Source organism: Diadema antillarum, unplaced genomic scaffold (assembly GCF_040938485.1).
Source record: "Diadema antillarum isolate AM-2024a unplaced genomic scaffold, OU_Dant_1.0 scf00000035, whole genome shotgun sequence".
Lineage (NCBI taxonomy): Eukaryota > Metazoa > Echinodermata > Echinoidea > Diadematoida > Diadematidae > Diadema > Diadema antillarum.
In genome coordinates, this window is record NW_027270924.1 from 3,661,911 (window position 1) to 3,685,000 (window position 23,090).

General features: G+C 37.9%; 1 protein-coding gene across 1 annotated transcript in view; it reads left to right on the forward strand.

Moving 5' to 3' along the window:
* The window catches only part of LOC139744735 (sushi, von Willebrand factor type A, EGF and pentraxin domain-containing protein 1-like), a 39,290-nt gene extending 17,650 nt beyond the window's left edge, over positions 1-21,640 (forward strand). The window contains exons 14-20 of the mRNA XM_071655161.1: positions 617-764; positions 1,370-1,567; positions 3,980-4,153; positions 7,163-7,428; positions 7,987-8,200; positions 19,452-19,635; positions 21,388-21,640. Coding sequence (XP_071511262.1) covers positions 617-764; positions 1,370-1,567; positions 3,980-4,153; positions 7,163-7,428; positions 7,987-8,200; positions 19,452-19,635; positions 21,388-21,640 — 1,437 coding nt within the window. The remainder of the gene's footprint in view (positions 1-616; positions 765-1,369; positions 1,568-3,979; positions 4,154-7,162; positions 7,429-7,986; positions 8,201-19,451; positions 19,636-21,387) is intronic.
* Positions 21,641-23,090: the final 1,450 nt, after the last annotated feature.

Genomic DNA, 23,090 nt, shown 5'->3' on the forward strand with positions numbered 1-23,090 from the left:
TACTCTTAAATGAATCCTACAAGGATTGGAACAATCATCCTCTAGCATTCCCACTGATTCCCACTGATCAGTTACTATAGCCATCCCCTTTAAGAAGTGTTTACATTTTGAACTCGTTATGACCTTGATTCTAGATACATGATGTGCTCGTATACTTGTGTATCTATATGCTATTTTTCACTCAGTTCTTATTCTTTGGGTTCTTGTTTTCCTCTTTCTTTTTCTTCTCTTCTATTTTTTCTTCCCTTTATACCATATAGTTTCGACATTATTACTTCGTGTCATTACCTATCTCCATTGATTGCATAGCAAATTTACATTGCATTTTCCTGGAACCTGCGTTTACAAGCTTTGCTTTCGCGGTTCCATCATATTTCACAAGTTATAGAGAATTGTCTTATGTACATTATGTATGCTGACACACTTTCTATTCATGACCCGATTTACATCATATTTTGTATCTTGCTTGGTTTGTATTTTTTTAATGTATCTCGATGTCAAGTTAGTGAAATGTGAAAATTCACCTGCTGGAACTGTTCACTGTGTCTCGAGTGTAAGACTAGTGCAGTTTCAGTTATTCAATTCAATTCAATTCAATATATTTCCCTATATGCAGGTTGTCCCGTTATACTTCGACTGGAAGCCTCTCACCACTATGAGGCTAACAATACCATCACCGACACCCCAAGATTCTGGGGCCTTCACGTGTAGAAGTCCACGCAGTCCATCACTCCATTTCCACACCATCCATGTTGAATTTGCAGGTAAGATGCATGAACAGCAGTGATAATGTCTGAATAGCATAATGGCATATCATAATCAATTTAATTCTTCCCCTTCCATTTGTTGTTATTCCTTAACTATAAAGTTTACGACTATTTCAGTGTCGGCTTGGTCCACCTGAGCTCACACCCGCATTACATATCCAATTTGAAATGATTGATCAAATTATTGTTTGATACAACGAAAGGTAAAGGAAGCTGTAACGAAAAAAAAGTATCCCCCCTTACACACACACACACACACACACACACTCACACATGTTCAGGTGGCCAACCATATACATGCTTGTTCCAGATTCTTACAGATGCCCCCTTCAGGGATGGAAATGCGTTAAGGATATTGTTATGCCCTATATCACGGGCTTTTGGAAGAGAAGCCATCAGAATTAAGCCCTTTCACAGGTGTTTGGAAGGGAAGATAGCAAAGCTTCACGTTTCTATGGCACGGGTATGGTACGACACTGTGAGCTTTAGGATAGCGCTCGAGAGCATCCTAACCTGCAGTGTAATAATGATGGTTCAGTTGTTCTGTAAAGGTTAATTTATCATCTGTTGCTGTTTTCTATTTATGTCCTCCTGTTGTATAGAGTACCGATGCCCAGCTCCCTCTTGGCCAGCCTATGGAAGAGTAGTAGACCCCGAAGGGGGAACGGGTTCGGATTCGGACGGTTATCCGATGACGAAAACGATGCTCTTTGAATGTCAAGACGGATACCAACTGAACGGTGCCAGCTACACGACGTGTGTTCTCGGCGAATGGTCTCATCCGACGCCGCGGTGTGAACGTGAGGATGTCTGACATGTTTCGTTTTTGTTTTTCTTTTGATAGCATTTTCAGTCAACACTCCATTACAGCATGGAGTTACGGTTAGTAGCTCCATGATTAGAGTACCGTACCGTGTTCCAGATAGGTCCTTTATTTCCTTAATTTCCTTTCGTTCATTTTATACTTTTCCTGATGCCGTTGGATGTCGACCAAAGTTGGGAATTTCTTTTGGTTTAAGATACTATAAAAAAAAAGAAACTTAGCAAAGAATGGTCTTGTTTTGTCCATGCTTTTGTGTGCTTTTATGACGCTCTTTTACAAGCCACTGTAACACTTTGCCGGATAGGCCTACCTTATTTTGCACATCCGTTGTTCAAATCGTCCATCCAGTAGAAAGTTTCCGTTTTAGAGGATTCGTACGTGCACGGTCTAGGGGCCGAACAAAACGAACATACAACACACATGGGGCGATTGCGTGCAGAACAGTGAAATATGCGCAAAACTCATGAGAAACGAAAATAAACTGCACGCCCATGAGACAAAACGCACGAGGAACAAATGGGTGACGCACGAGACGAGCATCGAACGTCAGAGAATCGTGTATTGGCTTGATGTGCGGTACACAGCCGTTCTATCCGTTCCACCTCTTGCAGCAACGGACTCTGCAGAAGACCTAGTGGATGGGAAACGCGTGGAAAATTATGAATTACGGTATCAGTATCGGACAAGGGTCATATCGCGCTATCCGTTTTTGGCCAAAAAAAAAATGTGCATGCACAAAGATTTCTGGCCGCTCTGACGGAAATCACTGGACGATAAACGTCCATCCAAAAGATTAAAAGGTCATAAAACGCATTCTAACGGATATCAACGGATGCCAAAAGTCGACATCGTTTCTCATGTGTTTGCCTTAAAATGTGACAGGGGCTTGATTGAATATCATTGATGGAGAAGACAATGTTAACCAGACTATTCGGAAAGTGAACATGTATATTTGAGGAACTTTATCGAGTGATGGCTATCATGGATCGGAGGTCTTTTAGGCTACCCTCGAAGCATTTTATTCTACCGCATTTATTGTGTTTATTTCACAAAACTTTAGAACTTCGGGAAGTGAACACATCAAATAACTAATTGAAGTGAAGAGAACTTGATTTTTCTCTGTATATTCTCCATTTGAATTTCGTTCCGTAAATACAAAAGCAAGTGGCAATATTTACAATTTACTTTTTGTAATTCATTCCATGTTGCCAAGTCATTTGGGACCATCTTCGTAAGTCAAGCTCCCCTGTCCTTATAAGGATGGTCCCCTGTATTTCAGTTATTCTCTTAGTACGTCATTCTGAGCGTGTGCTGAGTGTTCCTCTTTTTGTGTCCATTCAGTGTGAAATTACTTTGTCTTGTGTAAGAAATGTATGAAATATTACGATTATCCATTTTGCGTATTATTAAGCCGACACAAGCAGAAAAGAGAAAAGGACCGACCTGAACTTAATTGAACTTAAATCATAATCACAAAAAAATACACATTAGAAATAAAGGCAGCTCGTATTCAACTGGCTATTTGAGCTTGATCAAATAAGTAATTGAATGCAAAGAATTTTACACATTCATGCAACACAGGAATTACACAAAAACATGCGACCATGTTTCATACATAGGTTCTACATCTTACATCATGATTTCACTTGATAAAACGTGTCAATACTGCTTGAGCACACGAAATGCATGCATGTTAAAGGATGAAGTACACAATGGATGCAATAGAATATGCGAATAAGTCTTCACCATGATTAAATATGTCAAACAATGTTTTGTTTCATATCACCGTACCCCTTCCCTCTCTCTCTTCGATATGTTCCCCAGTTATTCGTATCACAAACACGTTTTCCACTCTTGCACCTGTAAGTAGTGATGTGTAAAAAAAAGCACAGTTGATCCATATCCCTTTCAATTACCATTTTACGTTCAATTATTTTTGTTCAAATAAATGCTCAATTAAAGAATTTTTTTGAGGGGCCTTGTAACATTTTAAGGCTTCAGTCCTTTAGTCTCTCGTCATGTGGCGTCGAAGTAGGGCCTACATTGATTTTCCATAATATATACGTTGTATTGTATACATATGTTTTTTGTTTGTTTGTTTTTTTGTATGTTTGTATGTTTTTAGTGATCCACATCGTACAAGTTCCGCTTTTCAGCGGATCACTCTTTTCCACCGCAACAGTTACATTTTTTTTTTACAATCACAGAGTGTGGATTGTTTTCTCGTTACATAATCATCCGTGTATATATTTTGTATTGCACTTTTTGACCTGTCCTTCTTTCAGATTGTTAAACCCTTATTTGAACCCATTAGTACATTTCCACATTTTGTGGCTTTCCATTTTGATCTACATACTTTTTTCATTTTATTATGCCTCCTCATTGTCAGGGGTCAAGTGCAGAGAGCTGTCGCCGCCAACAAATGGCAACATGCTCTCTCGAGGCGTGAACGCAGGTGACGAGGCGCATTTCGACTGCGACTATGGTTACGAGAGAAGAGGATCTGATCTGCTCACCTGTGGATCGAACGGACAGTGGTCACATGAGCCGCCCACTTGCCACGGTGAGGACCCATAAAAAGTGACCCCTTTCAAACGTTTACAATTCGTCACGCCTCCTTTCGGACTGGAGAGTTTTCGTACTGATAAATAAATATACGACATTCTACTTTGGTTCATCCGCGGACTTGTTCTTGTTTTGACGCATCGTGTGTCATCATTTAGCCATAACAAGGCATAAATATGTCAAAAATATCAGATATTACGAAAATGTAATTTGTGTAAGAAGGAAACTGAAAGTTTTACTAATGTAGTTGATATATCTTATTCATATTTCTAAACAACTGGTGAAAATTTTGTGAAAAACATTCCGCAACTTGATAAACATTTTTCAGAGTTTTTATGTCATCCAACCGTTCAGTCTGTTTTTTTTTTCATCTCTATTTCTAGATATAGTTAACATATATTGTAACTATCATGAATAATGAATAAAGTGCAGGTTTGGATGATATAAGTAATAAATTTTAGACCAATTTCCTTACTTTTATCCTTCAAAAGTCCTTGAAAATTGATATAGATATGAACAATTACGTTTTTAATTCCGATGATATTTTCACTGATTTCCCATTTGGATTTCCACAGAAACACATTTACGCTCTCTTCGAATTTGTTGATAAAGTCGCGCGCACATTATAGATTATCACTATCGTCGGTATTTTCCTAGACGTCTCTAACAGTCTAATGCTTTTAAACTATCAATCATGAAATCTTACTTCTCAAGCTAGCTTATTGTACCATACGGGGTTGGGCCTTGGAGTGGTTCAGGAATTGCCGTCAAACTAGAAAAAAATACGTTTACTTGAATGGATATGATTACAACCCGAAAGACATTACTTGCGGTTTTCCACAGACTAAATTAGTTAGGCCCAATATTGTGTATTCTCTACATAAATGACTTTTGCACATTTTCGAATATCCTTTCATCCATACCGTGTGCAGATGATTGAAATAATTTCTTTTCACACCAAAATCCAATCACTCTTCCACGTACAGTAAATATGAATTGCGAAAAAAAAAACACGCAAAATATAGGAGCAAATAAATTGTTTTTTAAATCTTCAGAAAACCAAGAGAATGCTTTTTAGCAAGTTTTGCCAACAGATATCATATTCAAATCAAATGTCTGGGTGTTACTATCGATAGGAAATTGTCTTGGAGGCTAGATAATTATTCTTGACATCTGCAAAACAATTTTACCTAATATTGGTCTTATTGACAATCTCAACTTAGGGTACATGATGACATTGATGTGTACATGTGCAAGACATGCTTTTGTGTTTGTCGGAGAAAGGGTTGCCATGGTAACCACAGATTTCCCCAAACCTTGTGGAGTAAACTACTTCCACATTTCTTCCACATTTAAGCCATTTAGTTCAAATTTGATATGTGTCATGATCTATAAGTGTAGTTATGCAAAACACTCTTTGTTTTTGTACCCGACGAGGCGTTGCCATGGTAGCTTCATGTTTTCTTGAAAATCTTGTGGAGTGAACTACTTCGATATTTACTCGTTTATTTATTGAATTAATATGAAATCTCCCATAATGATAAAGCATATAAAATGAAAGTAAGTCCCATAAGAAATATGCAAATATTTATATTTGACCTGTATATTCACACACAAAAAAATCTGAGTCAAATTACTCATTTGCGTGAGTCTTCAGTTTGTCCGTGAGGCGACACACTTTTGCCAAATATTGAGTCGTTTTACTCACGCTTACTGAGTCACTTAACCCAGTAGTGAAACAGCTGAGTCAAACAGCTGAGTCAAATGACTCATTTGCGTGAGTCTTCAGTTTGTCCGTGTGGTGACACACTTTTGCCAAATATTGAGTCTTTTTACTCAGTAAAGTCACTAAATGAGTCAGGCGACTCAGTATGCTAAGTCAAGCGACTCACTGTGCGAGAATCGAAACGCAAAATGATTGAAACGTCTCTTGTTCAGCATGCTGATCCAGTCGTTGACCTATGCATGCAGCACGACCGTAGACGGAGTATAGGAATCAGATCCTATATCTTGTGGTAGCCTATAATCCTACTCGTAACTAGCTATTCCTAACCTACTCTTAATTTATTCCTAACACCTAACTACACATCACGAGACAATGCTTCTAATATATACCCATGTCGTAAAATTGTATTTATGTATGTGGTTACTGTTTTGAAATATATTTTCTATCCATTTATTCAAGACTTCTGTTCTGATAACAGAGCTGAATATTTCATAAATTATATGAAATTATAAATGTTTAAAAATTATGCAATTTACCATCCGCGACAAAATCAGAAATTTCAGAAAATATTTTCTGAAAAATAGTTAATTCTTTTGCTTGAAGTTATTACATGATCGATTATAATCGTCTCATTGGACTCACATGTCACATAAAATGAGTCGGTTGACTCATTTATAACAGTTACTGAGTCAAATAGAGATGATGCAATATGAGTCATCGATTTCGTGGCTCATTATTGTAATTCGGTGTGCGTCATTTTACTCGTTAGATTCGGTAAAACGAGTCTTTTTACTCAGAAGAACTTAAAAGGTGTGTCACAACAGCAATGACTCAGTAGGTTTGACCTAAAATGAGTCAACTGACTCGGGTAATTTTTTGTGTGTTGTGAAAGTATTTGAAATGTTACCCGCACTGGAAAGCCGATTTTATTATTTTGCAAACACTTTCGACAAATGTGAATGTCAACATGCGGACAAGTAATACAGGATAATATGGTAAGACAAAGAACCAGGAGAAGAAATTGCCGGGCACGGTAACATCCTTCACGTGCTCCTGAAAAATATTGGGAGAAACACAAGCTGCGCTCGAAATTCACTTCAATTTCACTCTAAATTCACTCTTTTTTGTATTCAATCCTTCAAGAGTGAATATTTTCACTCGACTTTTTTAGAGTATATATATATATATATATATATATATATATATATATTTATTTATTTATATATATATTATATATATGTATGGATGGATGGAATCCCATTTTCCTTGCTCATTTCGCAGACTTGTTGCCGTGTGGAGTAGCCGGAACTGTGTTAGAAGGCGAGTCCTTGGTCAATAACTCATTTGAAGCGTCAGAAAAAGCATGGCCTTGGCTAGCGTACATCTTCGCCGAGGACGACATTGATGGGAGCAGGCAGTTGTGTAGCGGTGCGTTGATTTGCAACCATTGGGTGCTTACAGCAGCTTCTTGTTTCGACAACCTGTTCTTCTTCAATGACCTTTTCTTTCCTATTGGACCAGACGAGGCTAACCCGCAGCCCTTCAAGGTATGGCAGTGCGATGCCTCTCGTTTCTGTAGAGTCCATGAAACTCTTGGACACACTCTATTCCAAATTCTTTCTTCTGTTAGGTGTTATACACTATATTAAGCATGAAAGGTTGGTTGTCAAACATTTGACCGAAAATGTCGTTTCACAACGTCTACTTCATCCGGTAGAGTCCAATGTCATTTGATTTGACGAACAGGATAGAAATGAATTTGAAGTTATAGTTATCGTACATGAGTTTAACAGACAATCATCAAGGTCAAAGGTCGAGTTTACCTATATTTGCAGTGTTTATAAGAAAATCGAAAGGCTTCGAATCTGGCATTAAGGTCAACTTTGTGCTGCACTTAATATCTCTAGTTTCTTTTTTTTTTCTTTGATGTTTAAACAAAACTTAAGATAGAAAAAGTAGTGTAAGCAATATTACAATAATGGATTTGTGAAGTGGCCCTCACCGTAGATTCCCGACAACTGTAGTCGTAGTAGCTATGGATAGTCATATTTGGCTAACATCATTTTAATGTTTCTACCTTCCGTGGCTCGACACTCGAAACGAAGATGAAAGTGGTTCTCGGCGAGCACAACACTTCTCTTTCGGATGGTTGCGAGCAGACATCATCCCTTGAAAACTTTGTCCTTCATCATGACTATGATGTATACGCAGAGAAACCTGGACCGTACAACTTCGCATTGGTCAACCTGACCCAACCTGTCGAGCTAAGCTCCTGTGTCCGAACCGTCTGTCTTCCGCCGAGGACTGACTTGGAGAAAGGTTTTGTATCCTTCTTTGCTTACCAATCCAAACCTTCCCCCATCCCTCCCTATAGCGACTATTTGCAATTAAACTGTCAGACATGCTTGAAATACAATCTTTGTGCTTTCAACCAACATGTCTCTACTCAACTACAATCGCTTTAGATAATCACAACGTGTCTAAAAAGGACAGGTCATCCCAACCTCACATCCCCCACCCCCGAAAATAAAAATATAAATGCTCCTGAGCACATTTCATTACCTGAGAAGGATAATACAAGCATCTCTACATAAAGTGGAAAATGCTGAAATACAATTGTCTAATTCCAGTCTTCACAGCAAGCCGCCAGTATTCCCTAGGGATAGTGTGCTCATGTAACCTGTGGCGAAAATTTAAACGCATGTAGGCCTATACACTGCTTCTTACATTATGGTACACACTAAGAAAAAATGATTCATTCTTGCACCTTTTAAGGGTGCAAAGTGATGTCACACTGGTGGCTCCCTATGGGTGTTATCTTGCACCCTCGAGAAATGGGTGCAAAAGTGGTACCTTGCGCAAGGGTATAACCTTGCAACCTGTGGGTGCACCTTTGCACCGCCAAAGAAGGTGCAACATTGCACCCTTTATTGAGGGTGCGAAGTGGTTCCCTTCGGTGCATATTTCCACCCACAATAAGTGGTGCTAAGTTGCACCCTTTTCTTGAGGGTGCATCTTTCCACCCACACTAATTGGTGCTGAGATGCACCTTTCTTGAGGGTGCGATCTTTCTCCCTTTAATTTTCGGCGCAACTTTGCACCCTCTCTTGCCTCTACTTTTGGTGCAACTTTACACCTTTCGTGAGGGTGCAAAGAAGCACCCTAAGTTCCAAGATTGTAGCCTCTCTTGAGGGTGCGATTTTGTGCCATATATATATGTATAATGTTGCACCTATGTGGTGCTTATTTGATCCATGACGGCAGCAAAATTGCTTCTTTAAAGGAGCCAGTCAGTGTCACTGTCTACGCCTTTAGAGGCGCAATGTTGCCTAGTATAACCTCAAGTGCACCTTGAGATTACTGGGCAATATTGCGTCCCTAGAGGAACAGGCAGTGACACTGATTGGCTCCTTTAAAGAAGCAATTTGCAGCAGTTATGGATGACATAAGCACCACATATTTGCAACATTATACCTATAAGGTAAGTATACTTAGCATCACATAACAATGTACAATTTGGTTACTTAACTACTTTAAACCTTGAATAGTGCGAACTAATGCAAGCCTGCTTGCTCAGTATATCAAACTTATGCTGTTGTTGCACTCTGCAAAGTAAATAAGATTGGTGTAATTTGGATCCTGTGAATCATGAAATGTGTGTGTGGAATTTTGTGAGTTTTGAAATGTTAATGTAGAAGTTAACTTATAGTTGTTTTTGAATGACATACTAAAACCAAATATTTACTCAATTACCTTTCCAATGAGGTGAGCACTATCACTATCTATCAAACAAACCCTCCAGGCAAGAGCATACATCTGCATGAAGGAAGAGGTAAAAATATGATATACATTTGTCTGGATACGTTTTATTCAAAACGCATTTGAATACGTACTTATTCACATAATCTATAAGAATAAGATATGCTTTTTACCAGTACACAAAGCCTCAAAAAACAAGAGCATGCTACGTACATTTCTAAAGTATGCACCATATCTTAAAAAAAAAATGTAAGAGGATTTAACAAGTTGTTTGTATGCATTTAAACGAATAGGCCTACATATTTCCATGCGTACAATATTCATGTATTACAGTGACGTCATCATGAATCATCAAAAAGATATGTTTCCAGCATAGACATGAATTTATCTAAAATTTAAAACATGTCTTACAATTAGGAGTTTGTTTTATAATGACGATGCCAATTGTCTTAAAGTCCTTATCACGACATGTCTTGGTCTTGGTGTTCACACTTATTCAAATCATGAGATTCTTGGCACTTAGATTACGACTACAATTTATTATGGTTTAGATACTTAACTGACATACGCATACCATATACAGGTATACGGGCATTTCGATGAAAACATCTAAATACAAGGTATAATTATAATATGAAAATCGAACTTGATACCAGCCCTTATGGGCTACCAATGGAGACTAGGCAGAATCGCAGTTATCATGGTTATGTATTCAGATTTTGTTTTGGGTGATACACGCATTCCGACTGATTTGGGATCAATTCAAGTCCCTCGAGCTGAGATTCCGGAACTGCAATGAGCAAATCATTATAATGACTAACAAAGTGACTGAGAATAATACATGCACCAGTTTCTGTTTCGTTGTTCTATACATAGAAAGTTGTTACGTTTTCCAATCCTCTGTAGGCACACAGGGATTTGCAGATCACCGTTGGCTATAACGCCATGGTCGCGTGCAAAATGATTGCAGCTTATCTAACTTGTAGTTTCCGAAAAGGGGACTACCGTGCTTATACATATTAATCGGATGATAGACCCCGTCAAAGAGTAAATTGCGGATATCGTATACCATTGTCATATCCACTTTTTGTTCTGTACACAGTTTCACTGGACTCTTATGAACCACTTAAGCATTACCAAATCATGGAGTATAAGAATAATCTTATGTTATTTCCTTGAAACGGCTGCATTTGTATGAGCGGGAACAGTTTGGCATCATACATGACCAAATGCATGCATTATACAAGGTTTCAGGACACTTTGAACCGTGTCCCCCCCCCCCAAAGAAAAACCCACAAAACAAAACAAAACAAAACAACAACAACTATATATAGTGAAATGTTGTATACCCTAGGCCCAATAGTGTATGATCTTTGACCTTTGAATACATTGCCCCTATTTTTCAACGAGTAGGCATCTGGATGCAACGTAGGTATATATAAAATGATTTTTTTAAAAGGAAAATACATTTAACCACTTCAGAAATAACTATGGAACGAATAACATAATATTGACACGTTCCCTTATTCCTAAATGACGTGACAGAAAACTTTCCTCACCGAAATCATTCTGTCGTTATTCAAGAACGAAGACATTGATGATTATATACCTAGTTCGATTAAAAGTATACATGGAGCCATTGCAAAGGTATCTAATGAATAGCACGCTTCAGAACTACATCATTGTCATTTATTCTATGACGCTAATAATGGAGCAATTGTTCCGCCATACTGCCTGGCAGGTTGTAGTCCTCCTACGACGTTTGTTCAGCAAATAAGGCACAAAATAAAATTTTGCGAATTTTACACGCTGTTGCCAAAGTATCTATAATCTTCTTTTCTCAGACATAAGGTATGCTGATGCTGTATGAATTAGAAACGGAAGCTTCACAAATATTCACCATCTAACAAGGTAAAAGCGAAGTGATGTCTTGCCCACATATCGAATTTGTGATTACACTGATTTTCAAATGTAAGCTCATTGACTTTTTGACTGTTGACGGAGTCGGACTTCACCAATATCAACACTTGACAGCCATCTTTAGATGATATGAGGAGTGAATTTGGTGGTCATATAGCTCAAAAGTGTGGAAAGTTATTAAAAGAACACCACAATACTATGTCGACAGTGCTAACAAGGTGAGATACAAAGAAAGAGCACGAAATGACATTGTAGAATTTGACAATGACCTACAATATTTGACCTTGAACGCTGGCACCCACAAGGTGGTAGAAGTAACTTCGTCCAATCGTACATACATAATGCAAAGTTTCATTTGGATACCTCAAACAGTACTTAAAGGGGAATGAAACCCAAATGTACCCGTGGATTGGAGCAATATCATAAGAACACATAAGTGAACATGGACAATCGTATGATCCAGTGGAAGTTATGCATTTTTTAAAGTTTCAGTGTCACTTTCATGTATGGAAACGTATATGAAGAAAATATCAAGGGAATTCCATAAAATCTGATTCTAAATGAAAAGTACAAATTGCCTCCACTTATTTGTCGTTGCCATAATGTTAAGGGTAATATTACCCCCCCCCCCTTCTGGATGAAGGAAATCAAGTGCTCCTTTTGTAATGCTAGAAACGTGAAACTATGCCTATTTTCTTTACATTTCTTTATATAATTTTCCATGGTTGACGTCAAAGATGTAGCTTTCTCATCTCGTAATGGCGGCACTGAAACTCTAAATATATGTGTATATAGCTCTTCAACGGTTTTTCCGATATTCCTCAATTTGTGACGATGTGTTCAACTGCTAAAGTAATCTCCCTGCATTAACTTGTCCAGTTGTACTTTTCGTTTCATTTCCCTTCGTGATACCACGTTGCCATAATCGATAACAGACTGATGTACGAACGGAGGGACAAGCTGAACAACATCATTTCTCTGGTGACAATTCCTTGTAAAAGTATACACCATGAAAACTTTAGGCTGGTAAACTATATCAAGACAATCATTGAACAATATTGTTAATGAAATGTCGTAGGTTTTTCTTCGTGATAGTTGCCTGTTCAGATCAAGGCTTGCAATGTACTGCTGAAGTATGCATCGGGTGTTTCTGCCTTGTCTGAGATACTGAAAGCCACAGAGCACAGAAGGCCGGAAACATTGTAGCGAAGGAAGACACGATTGTATACAGGAATTCGGGCAGATTTCACAACCATCCAGCCAAATAGTGCGCAGCATTCACAGTGAAGATTGTGGGATTTAGTCCTGCCAGGTTCTGAAAGAGATTTTGGCATGAATAGATAATGACTGAATAAAATTTCGAAGGAAATAGGTCGTTTACACTACGCAGTTGTGTTGCTTACATAAACTAACAGGTTACAACTATGACCATTGACCAGAAAATGGAAAATTAAATTGATTGCATAGATCTACTTCAGGTTTCTAACGTCTTTTGCTGAAATAATGAGAAATGGTTTTGAAATAGCTGCGATATCCAAAAACAGAGCAATAATAATATAATATAGGACTCACTTTTTATCACGATCGCTGCATTTTATTTTGTTTTTGGATGGCTCATCCATTTCAAAACCAATTTTCATCAAATAATCTTTAGAATTCCTCTTAGAATGGCATACTCTCTATTATTTCATAAGTAGGTTCTTGGTATATCACAAAAAGTTAAAAGCCCAAATCCTCACCTCCACCAATACTATACCATCCCTTTAAGCTTTGATATTGGTTTCTAAACAAATCCGGTCGGATAGATTTATTTCAGCTCTTTGTCATATAAGTAAAACATGATAATGTTGCAAAGAAATATTCCTCTTATATTTCTAGTCACAAAGCAGATGGAATTCCCGTCTCCCATAAAAAAATAAAAGTGCAGCACTTACTTTGTCACAGACATACAGCATGTCCTCTCCAGGCAGACGGGGAATTAGGAGACAGCATGCCGACATCATTAAGTTAGAGCTGAAAAAAAAAAAAAGAATAGATGTGGAATAGCCTGAGTAAAGTCATGTTGAAAAGAAAAATGTGGCGAATTTGGACTGAGATGAAAATACACACCTTTTATGTAGGCCTGCATACATTTATGACATAGGGCATATTCAAATATTCCCACATTTTCCTGACGAACTCAAAGTCTTCATAACATAAAATAACAAAGTAAGACAACATCAAATTACATGCCAATTCAACATCAGTTTGCTGTATATTTTACACAGTTAGGAAAGGAGTAAGACTTATAGACCTCAGCCATTCAGCCGTTGCTGAGCTTGCCACAGATGATGGTCCGGGTGCTGGCCATGGCAATGGGTGTAATGATGCCCATTATGGTTGACACCTCTAATCCTGCTACCACACACACAAAAAGTGAAAATATAGCCCCCTCTACTTATTCATAACATTGATTTGATTTACTTTGATAATACTGGTTACAGAAAAGAAGATTACCCCCCCCCAAAAAAAAAAAAAAAAAAAATAATGATAATAAATAAATAAATAAATAAATAAATAAATAAAATAAAATAAAATAAAATAAATAATAAATAAATCAACAAATCAATAAAAAAGAAAAAAAATGAAGATTCTTGCGGGGTAGAGATGCTGCCTGTATGAGTTACAATCCATCATGGAGTTTTCAGGAAAAAGTCCGAAAAAAAAAAACTGAGAAGACGTAGAACGGAAAAGGCAATAATGAATGATCGCAGTGGTCCACTTGAGTAACATATCTCTCGATTATAGATGGTATCAAAAATTGCACTATAGTCTTATCAAATTTTCCGCAACCCACTAAACGGTGGCTACGTTATAGTAACTGATAGAACTGCGTTCATGTGTAATAATAAGCTTTAATATAATATACTTCACGGATATCACATGCTGAAAATCTAGATGAATCAATAACCTGAAAATACATATACATGTATTACGGATTAATCCATTAATGAAACTTACATATTCTGTTGAGGAATCACTCTGTCCTTCAGAATTGCATATAAGTTTACGTGATCAGGAGAATGCGCGCAACTTCATCATATTGTATCTTGCTTGAATACCTGAAAAGGAAAATCAAGTGTCATGAGTTCAAGGCCACTGTTCATGCGTGTGTAATAATTTTGCAGAAGAGCTAACTTATGTAAATGTGACTACATAACTCTCTCCATGGCAGCTTAATGTATAGTTCAATTCTTATGCACTGCCTTCTGCATACAGGGTGAACTTAAGTCCACCACTAACACTACCTGACTACAGAGAATTATCCCAGCATAAAGATAAGCGTGCAATGTTTGCCATTATGAGTTTAGTTAGTACACTGGTCTATTTATCCATAAGTTTATCAACAATTATTAATCAACTTCCGTTCCTTTTATTCGTTATTAATCAAATGTGGTATGGCACGACGCGATGTATTATCCTTGGGGATGTGTGTGTGTGGGGGGGGGGGGGGAGGTGGCGTAAAGGTTATGTTAAGGATACACTTCCTTAGGAATATCCGATTCCACGTTTTCTTAACTATTTTGTTTTGTTGTTGATCGGTAAATATAAAGAATTACTTGAAATTTGTGATTATGTATGTGTTCACTGTATTGTGAGTATAAATTATGCTTGTATAATTGTGTATGTAGTGAAAATTGTATCATTTATAATGTGTACATGTACATGAATATATGTGAGTTTATGCATGTATGTAGATAATCCTATGTGCACGCCCATGTACCAACAAAAAGAATTTCCTATTAAAATGAACAATAAATGAATCTGAAATCTGAAATCGGAATGCCATGACGTCTTTAGCAAGACATTTTATCGCTAAAGCTGCTCTAATTCCACAGAATGGTTACGAAACAAAACAAAATAGAACAGAAAACAGCACGCATAAAACTAGCCAGTTTTAACAGAACTCTAAAATGAACATTTTAATATTACTGCCTGCAAGCTTATGACATGGCTATACAACCAAAAACATAACAGATACAAGAAATTTGATGAAGGGTAATATCGAGAGTAAGGCCTTGGTCGAGAACATATATAAAGCATCGTAAAGCATGATATTTCAAATCATGCTTTACGATGATGTTTTAACTCACCATTTTCCACGTAGTAGGAATCTGCGGGGTCTTGATATTATGAAGTGGACAAAATAATTTTGAAGTCGGAGTTGCAGTAAGCCGCTACGAAAAGCCTCAGAAGAGCTGATCTGCTGTGGAAATGGAATTTGCGCTAGATGCTCAGCTCAAACACGCATGAACGAGCTGTACAATGAGCCATCTGGGAGTCAACGTATGTGCACATAAGTTTGCACGACTCAACAATTCATTGAATTCATAAATCATGTTCAAGAAAAGAATGAACATGCCCACACCAGGTGACCAAACTACTGGGTCCGTGAATTGACACTCTAGGAAACATCCATGTCATTATTTTGCATCGAATGTATTCTATGGATTAATAGGCGTTTAAAAAAAAATCCACTTTTGATTCTTAATAAGTCGGTAACTATATATCAGATAACACTATCATTGATATGGTAGATAGTTGTATAGTGTACAATTTCGTTGGAGGTGGTTTAAAACACAAATCAGTTTCATGAAATCCATGATCAATTTCACAGTTAGGTTACAGAGTTTGCTCTATTTCCAACCCTCTGTACAAAATTTTCACTTTGCACAGGGGTCAATGGGTGTGTATGGGAGTATGTGGTTAACACCCTGACAATGGTGTTGAACAATGGCCAGGGTTTGAATGCTTTATTATTTATTCATGAGAAATTCCACTATCACAGCTAGTCTTTATTCATTCTAAAATGTGGTGTTTGCAAGCACAAGGAAACATGTGCTTACATTTTTCATGTGCATGCATTTTACCCTTAGACTTTACCGTGCATGAATCCATGAAAAAAAGGGGAAAAAATCAACCCTTACAAATAAATCGTGTAGTTTGCACCCTTATATATCCGCGAGTTTGCTCTCTAAATGATTTTAGTTTATTATTTCCTTTACTTTCACTTAATAAAATATGCATACATAAAATGTGACAATGTTACGAATAAAATAACAATGTGACAAACAAACAAACAAAGCAAACAAACAGCAAAAGATATCAAGTGAAGGGGTGAGTGAGAAGGCAATTGGCCTTATTTAAAACTAATCCCGGAAAAGTAAATACATTGTATATACAGAGAAAAACATTGGCACACACACACACACACACACAAACACACACTCACACATACACACACATGCATACACAGACAAAAACATGGACCAGCGCATATTAGCAATACACAAGATGTCATTTTCACAAACACACCCTATCTTGCTAGTCTCTTATAAATTCGTAAAATGATATTGGTAACTTCCAGAAAACCTTTCAAGTTAAATACGTTTGAAAACTTTCTTAAAACTTTGTACCGTTTTCTTACATTTCACATCAGAGTGGATGGAATTCCAGATTTGAGGGCCTTGAAAAAATATTGACTTTTTTTTTTCTGTCCCGAGATCGAGTCGCAACGAAAATCTTTAGCGTGTAGTAGGGTTTGACTCTATCATCGCACAGTAAGCATGCAGGGAATGCTGTGACATATTCCATTTCGATTGGTCAATACCAGACGAGCAGTCAAGTATTCTTCGTTAGCTTGTTCGCAGACCCTTTCATCAAAGACTCAACTTCATTTAAAAATGCTCCGATGAATGATTATGAAATTATAAGAGAACATCAAGTTTTATGATGTCTTTAAAAAAAAAACATGTACATAGTAGCACCACGACGGTATGCAATATTGTATTCAAGTGTCGATCAACACCATATGGGTCTTTCTTTGAGACTTGCTATGGGCTCAATATTGCACCTTAGCAAGAATGAACCACAAACAGGAAGATATGTCTTTGTAATGGTAATTACGTTTCGACATCCCAACCAATAAGAGACAGGTTAGGTGAATGTTAAAGACACGGGGATACACGAATAGAAATTGCTCCCAAAAAATGAAATAAAACGAACATTATTCTAGCAGGCATGCCTGGGCAGTAATCTGATGTTTCTATAGATAAAGAATTCTATTTGAAGATTCATATCAGTTTGCTTTGTCAGAATCATGAGGAAAAGTGATAAAATAAACCGGCTATCCAGGGTACAGTTTAAACACTTTCACATGAAACAGCTCTGATTAACACTTTTGCACAATAATATTTCTGTTCAGAATTGACTTTTGTTTTATATGTTTTTATCTTAAAGTATAGGATTTCATTTGAAGCAAAATATAGCCAAAATTATGTAAACGTCCAAAATGAATCTTCAGATTGCTCAGCGAGACGGCGGCATCGAATCCCGATCAGCGAAGGTGCAAATGCACCTGTGGAATTGTTTTGTACAGCAATAGAAATCTGACGACTATTTGAATAATTACATCCAGTTGGAACTTCATCTGTTAAACCTCCTTGGTTATGTGTACAATGTGATTGGTCAATACCAGACAAGCAATCAGGTATTCTACGTTTGTTTTTTTAGTAGACCCCTTTCATCATGAACTCAACTTAATTTGAAAATATACTCTCGATGAATGATTATAGAATATGAAAGAAACTTAATTTTCCTGATATCAAAAAATATATGTTCATAATATCAGCACAAGGATATGTAATATTGCATTTTAGTTCCGAGCAACACCATAGGATGGCCTTTGTTTTGAGACTAGTTTGGGGCGTAATATTGCACCGTCAATGACCGTGGCAAGATCGAACCCAAAATGAACCATATAAGAAGCAAAGTTCCACCATTTTCTCAAATCGTGTAGTTTGCACCCATTTTCGCGACTTCGAACCCTTCTAGCTCCCTTATTGAACCTTTTTTTCTTAGTGTGTACGTCTACATCATGTTCCCGACAGCCACTGGAAATCACGTTCAGACCAACGTGAACAAAAGCTGTTGTACAGTGCCGTCACTTCGTTGTATTTAGTTAATTCTTCTTATTGATGCATTCATAATAATCCATTTGTGAAGTCTCAAGATTAAATATGTGCTAAAATTGCAGGGGAGAACTTCGTTTCATATAAAATACTGTAGGCATTTACGTTCCCCCTTATTTAGGTCGTTGATTTAATAACCCTAAAGACCCGGTAGGGTGGGGTGCATGGGTAGCCCGATTCATTCGCTTCCCACTGGGGTGAATTCGTAAATCACCGGGCTAGCAATACGGAGGTCTCGGGTTCGAATTCCGTGGGAATCCCGTTTTCTCTTCTCATTTTTCCACGTATGAATTTTGATCAAACTTTTTACACAATTCGTTTTAACGGGATTATAATCAGAGTCGGACCTATAGCCTTTTGTCAAGGCCCTCTCGCTGTATGGTGAAGAAAGCCCAGCCAAGTGGGGCTGCGCTCGCCCATTATAGCCATCATACAGCGCGAGGGCCTTGACAAAAGGCTAAGTTGGACCAGCCTTCTAAATTAACTCCATGGTATCCTGGAAATCACGTTTACTTTCTCTTGGTATACACCAGAGTTGTATTGAGTTCGTTCTTTATTTAGTGCAATGGCTATATTTTTTCTTGTATTTATCTTCATAAAGGGTACTTTAAGAGGAGTGTTCTATAGGGAGTTGTTTCTGTTCAGGTGGTTAGAATGTCATTTACGCACTCCTGAACATGGAATGTCATTTCCATGAAACCTTTTGTGTATTTGCTTATTTGTTGTTTCCTAGGCAACGCTCTCGCAGGTCATTGAATCAAATATGAAATCAAACAACCCAGAGGTTTTCTTATGCGCCTTTGCTTCTTTGTGTGCATTTTGTCCTGTTTTGTTTAGTTGAATTTGGTTCTAATTTTTGATCCTCACCATTCCCACACCAGATCTGCATGCACTTCATTCGGACGCACAATGCTACGTCACAGGCTGGGGCTCGTCGGGCCTACCAAGCCCCGATCAATCTAGTACGGTGCCCCTTCAGTCTCCAGTACAATCACACCAGTGCCGCACACGAGCTAATCACACAGGGCCTCCTGACCCTGATACCGCTGCCAAACTCACGTGCCCGTAAGAACTTGTGACGAAAAAAAAGTAGAATACTTAGTAGTATAGTAGTATAGAATAGTAGTAGTAGTAGTTGTAGTAGTAGTAGTAGTAGTAGTACTAGTAGTAGTAGTAGCAGTAGAAGTAGTAAATGAAGCAGTAGTAAATGAATACTGGTGGTAAAGTAAAAGGAGAAAGCGGAGAGCGTACGAGCAGCATACTTATAGGTAAAGGTGTTATTTCACAAGTAGCAATAAATGTGGAAGTAGTAGTGAGTAGCTGATTGGAATTAGTAATAGTGGGAGTTAAGTAGTATTTTAAGCAGTAATGATAAGTAGCGGTAGAAGAAGAGTTGATAACAGTAGTCTAATACTAGTAGTTGAAATACTATGAGCGACAGTCATGGCAATTGGACATATTAATGTGATAGGATCTAATTTTGTGAGACTGCTACCACTCCTGGTACGACTGCTACTTTTGCTCATGCTCGAGTCACACACGTCCGGGTCACAAAACGGATTTGATCCGGGTGGAAATGAACAGGATTAGTTCCGAAATGGAGGGCAATTCATGGAATTAAACCGTATTGGCCCGTATCGAACCATGTAAAAATCCACTTTAAAATCCTTAACTGAATCCTTTTCGAGCCCTATCGACCCGTGTCAACCTGCTTCGACCCGTATCGATCCGGATGTAAACCTTGCCATCATCCGTTGGATAAAGGCAATGCGGTATACGACAAGGGTCCATAGTACGGTTTTACGCTGTGGGTTGCAGCGGGTCGATGCAAGTCAATGCGGTTCGGATATCATACGGAATTGAAATCCGTGAGAAAATTTTGAACATGAGCAAAAAAAAAAAAAAAAAATTTCACCGCCGTATTGTAGCCCCCGGAATCAATCAGGAATTGACACGAGTTACGATGCGGGTCGATGCGGGTCGATGCGGGTCGATACGGCTCGTACCTGGTCGATACGGTTTTAATTCCGTATGGACCCGGTATGAAATCCAGCCGTGTGTGACTCTAGCATCGTAAAAGTACAAGTTGTGCGAGTAATATATCCTGAAAATGCCGGTTTTGCTATCATGCAGTAATTATTGAAAGAGAATTAAAGCAAAGCCAACATGAAAAAAAGTGAAAAACGGCTTCATTGTAATTGCTTTATCACGTGACTTTGACGTCCGCCACAACTGATAAAAAATTGTAATCTACAGACGGAGTAAGGTGGGCAGACAGATTCTAGACATTCCTTTTTTAAGTCCCATTCGTACACATCCAAATTGATCGATTTTCAAAAATCATTTTCCTTTGCGACGCTATCAAAAACCCTTGATTTAATGATTGGGCACACGAACAAAAAATTTTCCACAGCCGTTCACACAGACTGGGCGAAGCAAATCATGCTTCCCAGTCGGAAATTGCAGATTAGTTCAACTTGGTTTACTCTATGAAATCCTCCCTTTTTTAAATCAATCGTTTTCTAACCAGGCATGCTTACCCAAGTTTCTGGTGGACATTGTCTTTTATACTGGAGAAAAGAAAATGTGGTACTCATCGTTACCGTCGATGCCCCCTTCCCCTTTGCCCTCCCCTACCCCCTCCCCATCCCAATCCCGTGCCCCCTTTCCTTTCCGCCCTCCCCCAGTGATTGGGGAAAAATTAGGGTATTCTTGTGTTTGCTCCTACTGCATTTGAATATGAATATAATAATTAAACATTGTATACCCGTGGAAGAGAGACAATTACTTGACTTCATCTTTCCTTCTCAAAACCAGAGAAAGCGAGAACTTGTACTGCCGAGGCGATCGCGGTTCTCCGCTTTTCTGTCCCAGGTACGACGGGGAGTCGTCATGGTCGCTTGAAGGCGTCGGCGACGGAGGCAAGTGGTGTCCTACGGACTCCTTCGCAACCTCCGATCGTGGATACTTTGCCAGGATCGACGTGGACGTCGTCGCCTGGATCAATGATATTACTGCCGACTGCACGGCCAATCACATGATAGCAGAAGAGATCGACGTACAATCGTGATAAGTTTACCTTCGCGCAGAAAAATAATGACAATAAAAGCTGATTGTGGTACTTTTGTCCTGTAAATTCTTGTCGAAGTTTGATTTTTGCTGTTTTGGTAACTGCTGTAATCAATATCGTTTCAATATCGCCGTTCCAACAGATCATAACGTTTTATCAATTATATTAACTTGTAAATTAGCTGCTAAATCTGTTATTCAAAATTTTTGTAAAATGTGACATTCATGAACAAAATTATTCTAGTGGAATGGAAATTGAAATGCAAGATGTGCGTAATGCAAACATTTTTTTTTGTATCTTATACCTATGCTTACGGAAAACATTTGTGAGAAAAGAAAAAAAAGAAATACTTAAAGGGATCGTACAGTTTTGGTTGAGACCTAATTTCAGGTTTCTAACATCTTTGGGTGAGATGATGAGAAACCTCTTATGAAATATGAAAGAGCATGTAATTCCATCAGGAATTCAACGTTTATTTGATGAAAATTGGTTTTGAAATGGCTGAGATATCCAAACAGAGCGATTCTAATAAAGTGTATGACCCAACTTTTATTACGATTGCTATGTTTTACTTTGTTTTTGGATGTTCCAGTTATTCCAAACCAGATTTTCATTAAATAAACTTTGAATTCCTCTTAAAATGGTATGCTCTGTTCTATTTCATAAGTGTTTTCTCGGTATCTCGCAAAAAGTTAAAGGCCCAATTCTCATCTCCACCAATACTGTACCATCTCTTTAACCCTAACTTACCTGGGCTATTTAGCGAGCTTGAATTCCTGGGGGGGGGGGGCATTATGCCCCCCCCCCCCCTTCAGATCTCGGCCGTTGATCGCGCGATCGCCGCAAAATTTTGCATGAACATAAAGCCGGATGTAATCTGCAAGACCTTTTAGTTAAATTTTCCAAAAATTTGCATTTTCTATTTTGAATTAATTAATTATGCAAATATATGCAAAAAACCTCATTTTCGTCTGTAATTGGCTTATAAAAGCTTATGGAATGCTGATTTTTGTTGTAAATATTCCTAGTGACATTCCAAACATTTGTGCATAAACAAAAATTCAGTATAAAAATCAATTTCTTATGTTTTTTATTGTTTTATCAATTTTGTATGTATTTCCTTGTTTTTTCGAACTTTTGTTTTTGTTGTTTTTTCAGCAGAATTTGTCATACACATTTTTTGAAGCGTAATTATGCTAAAATAAATTGATTTCAGCCATTACAATTAAAAATATGAATCTTTAAATGAATTAATTGAAAAAACACAATTTGTATTGACTTTGTACACAAAATCACGTTTCTGAGCAATTTTTGGGTTGACGAAAATTTTTTGAAGGGGCGTGGCTTCCGAACGGTATGCCCGGGCGTGACAAATTTGGTCTCAAAAGTTGCGCGAGACTTGAAAGTAAAAAGTCAGCGAGCAGCGCGGTCAAAAAATTTTGCCCGCCGG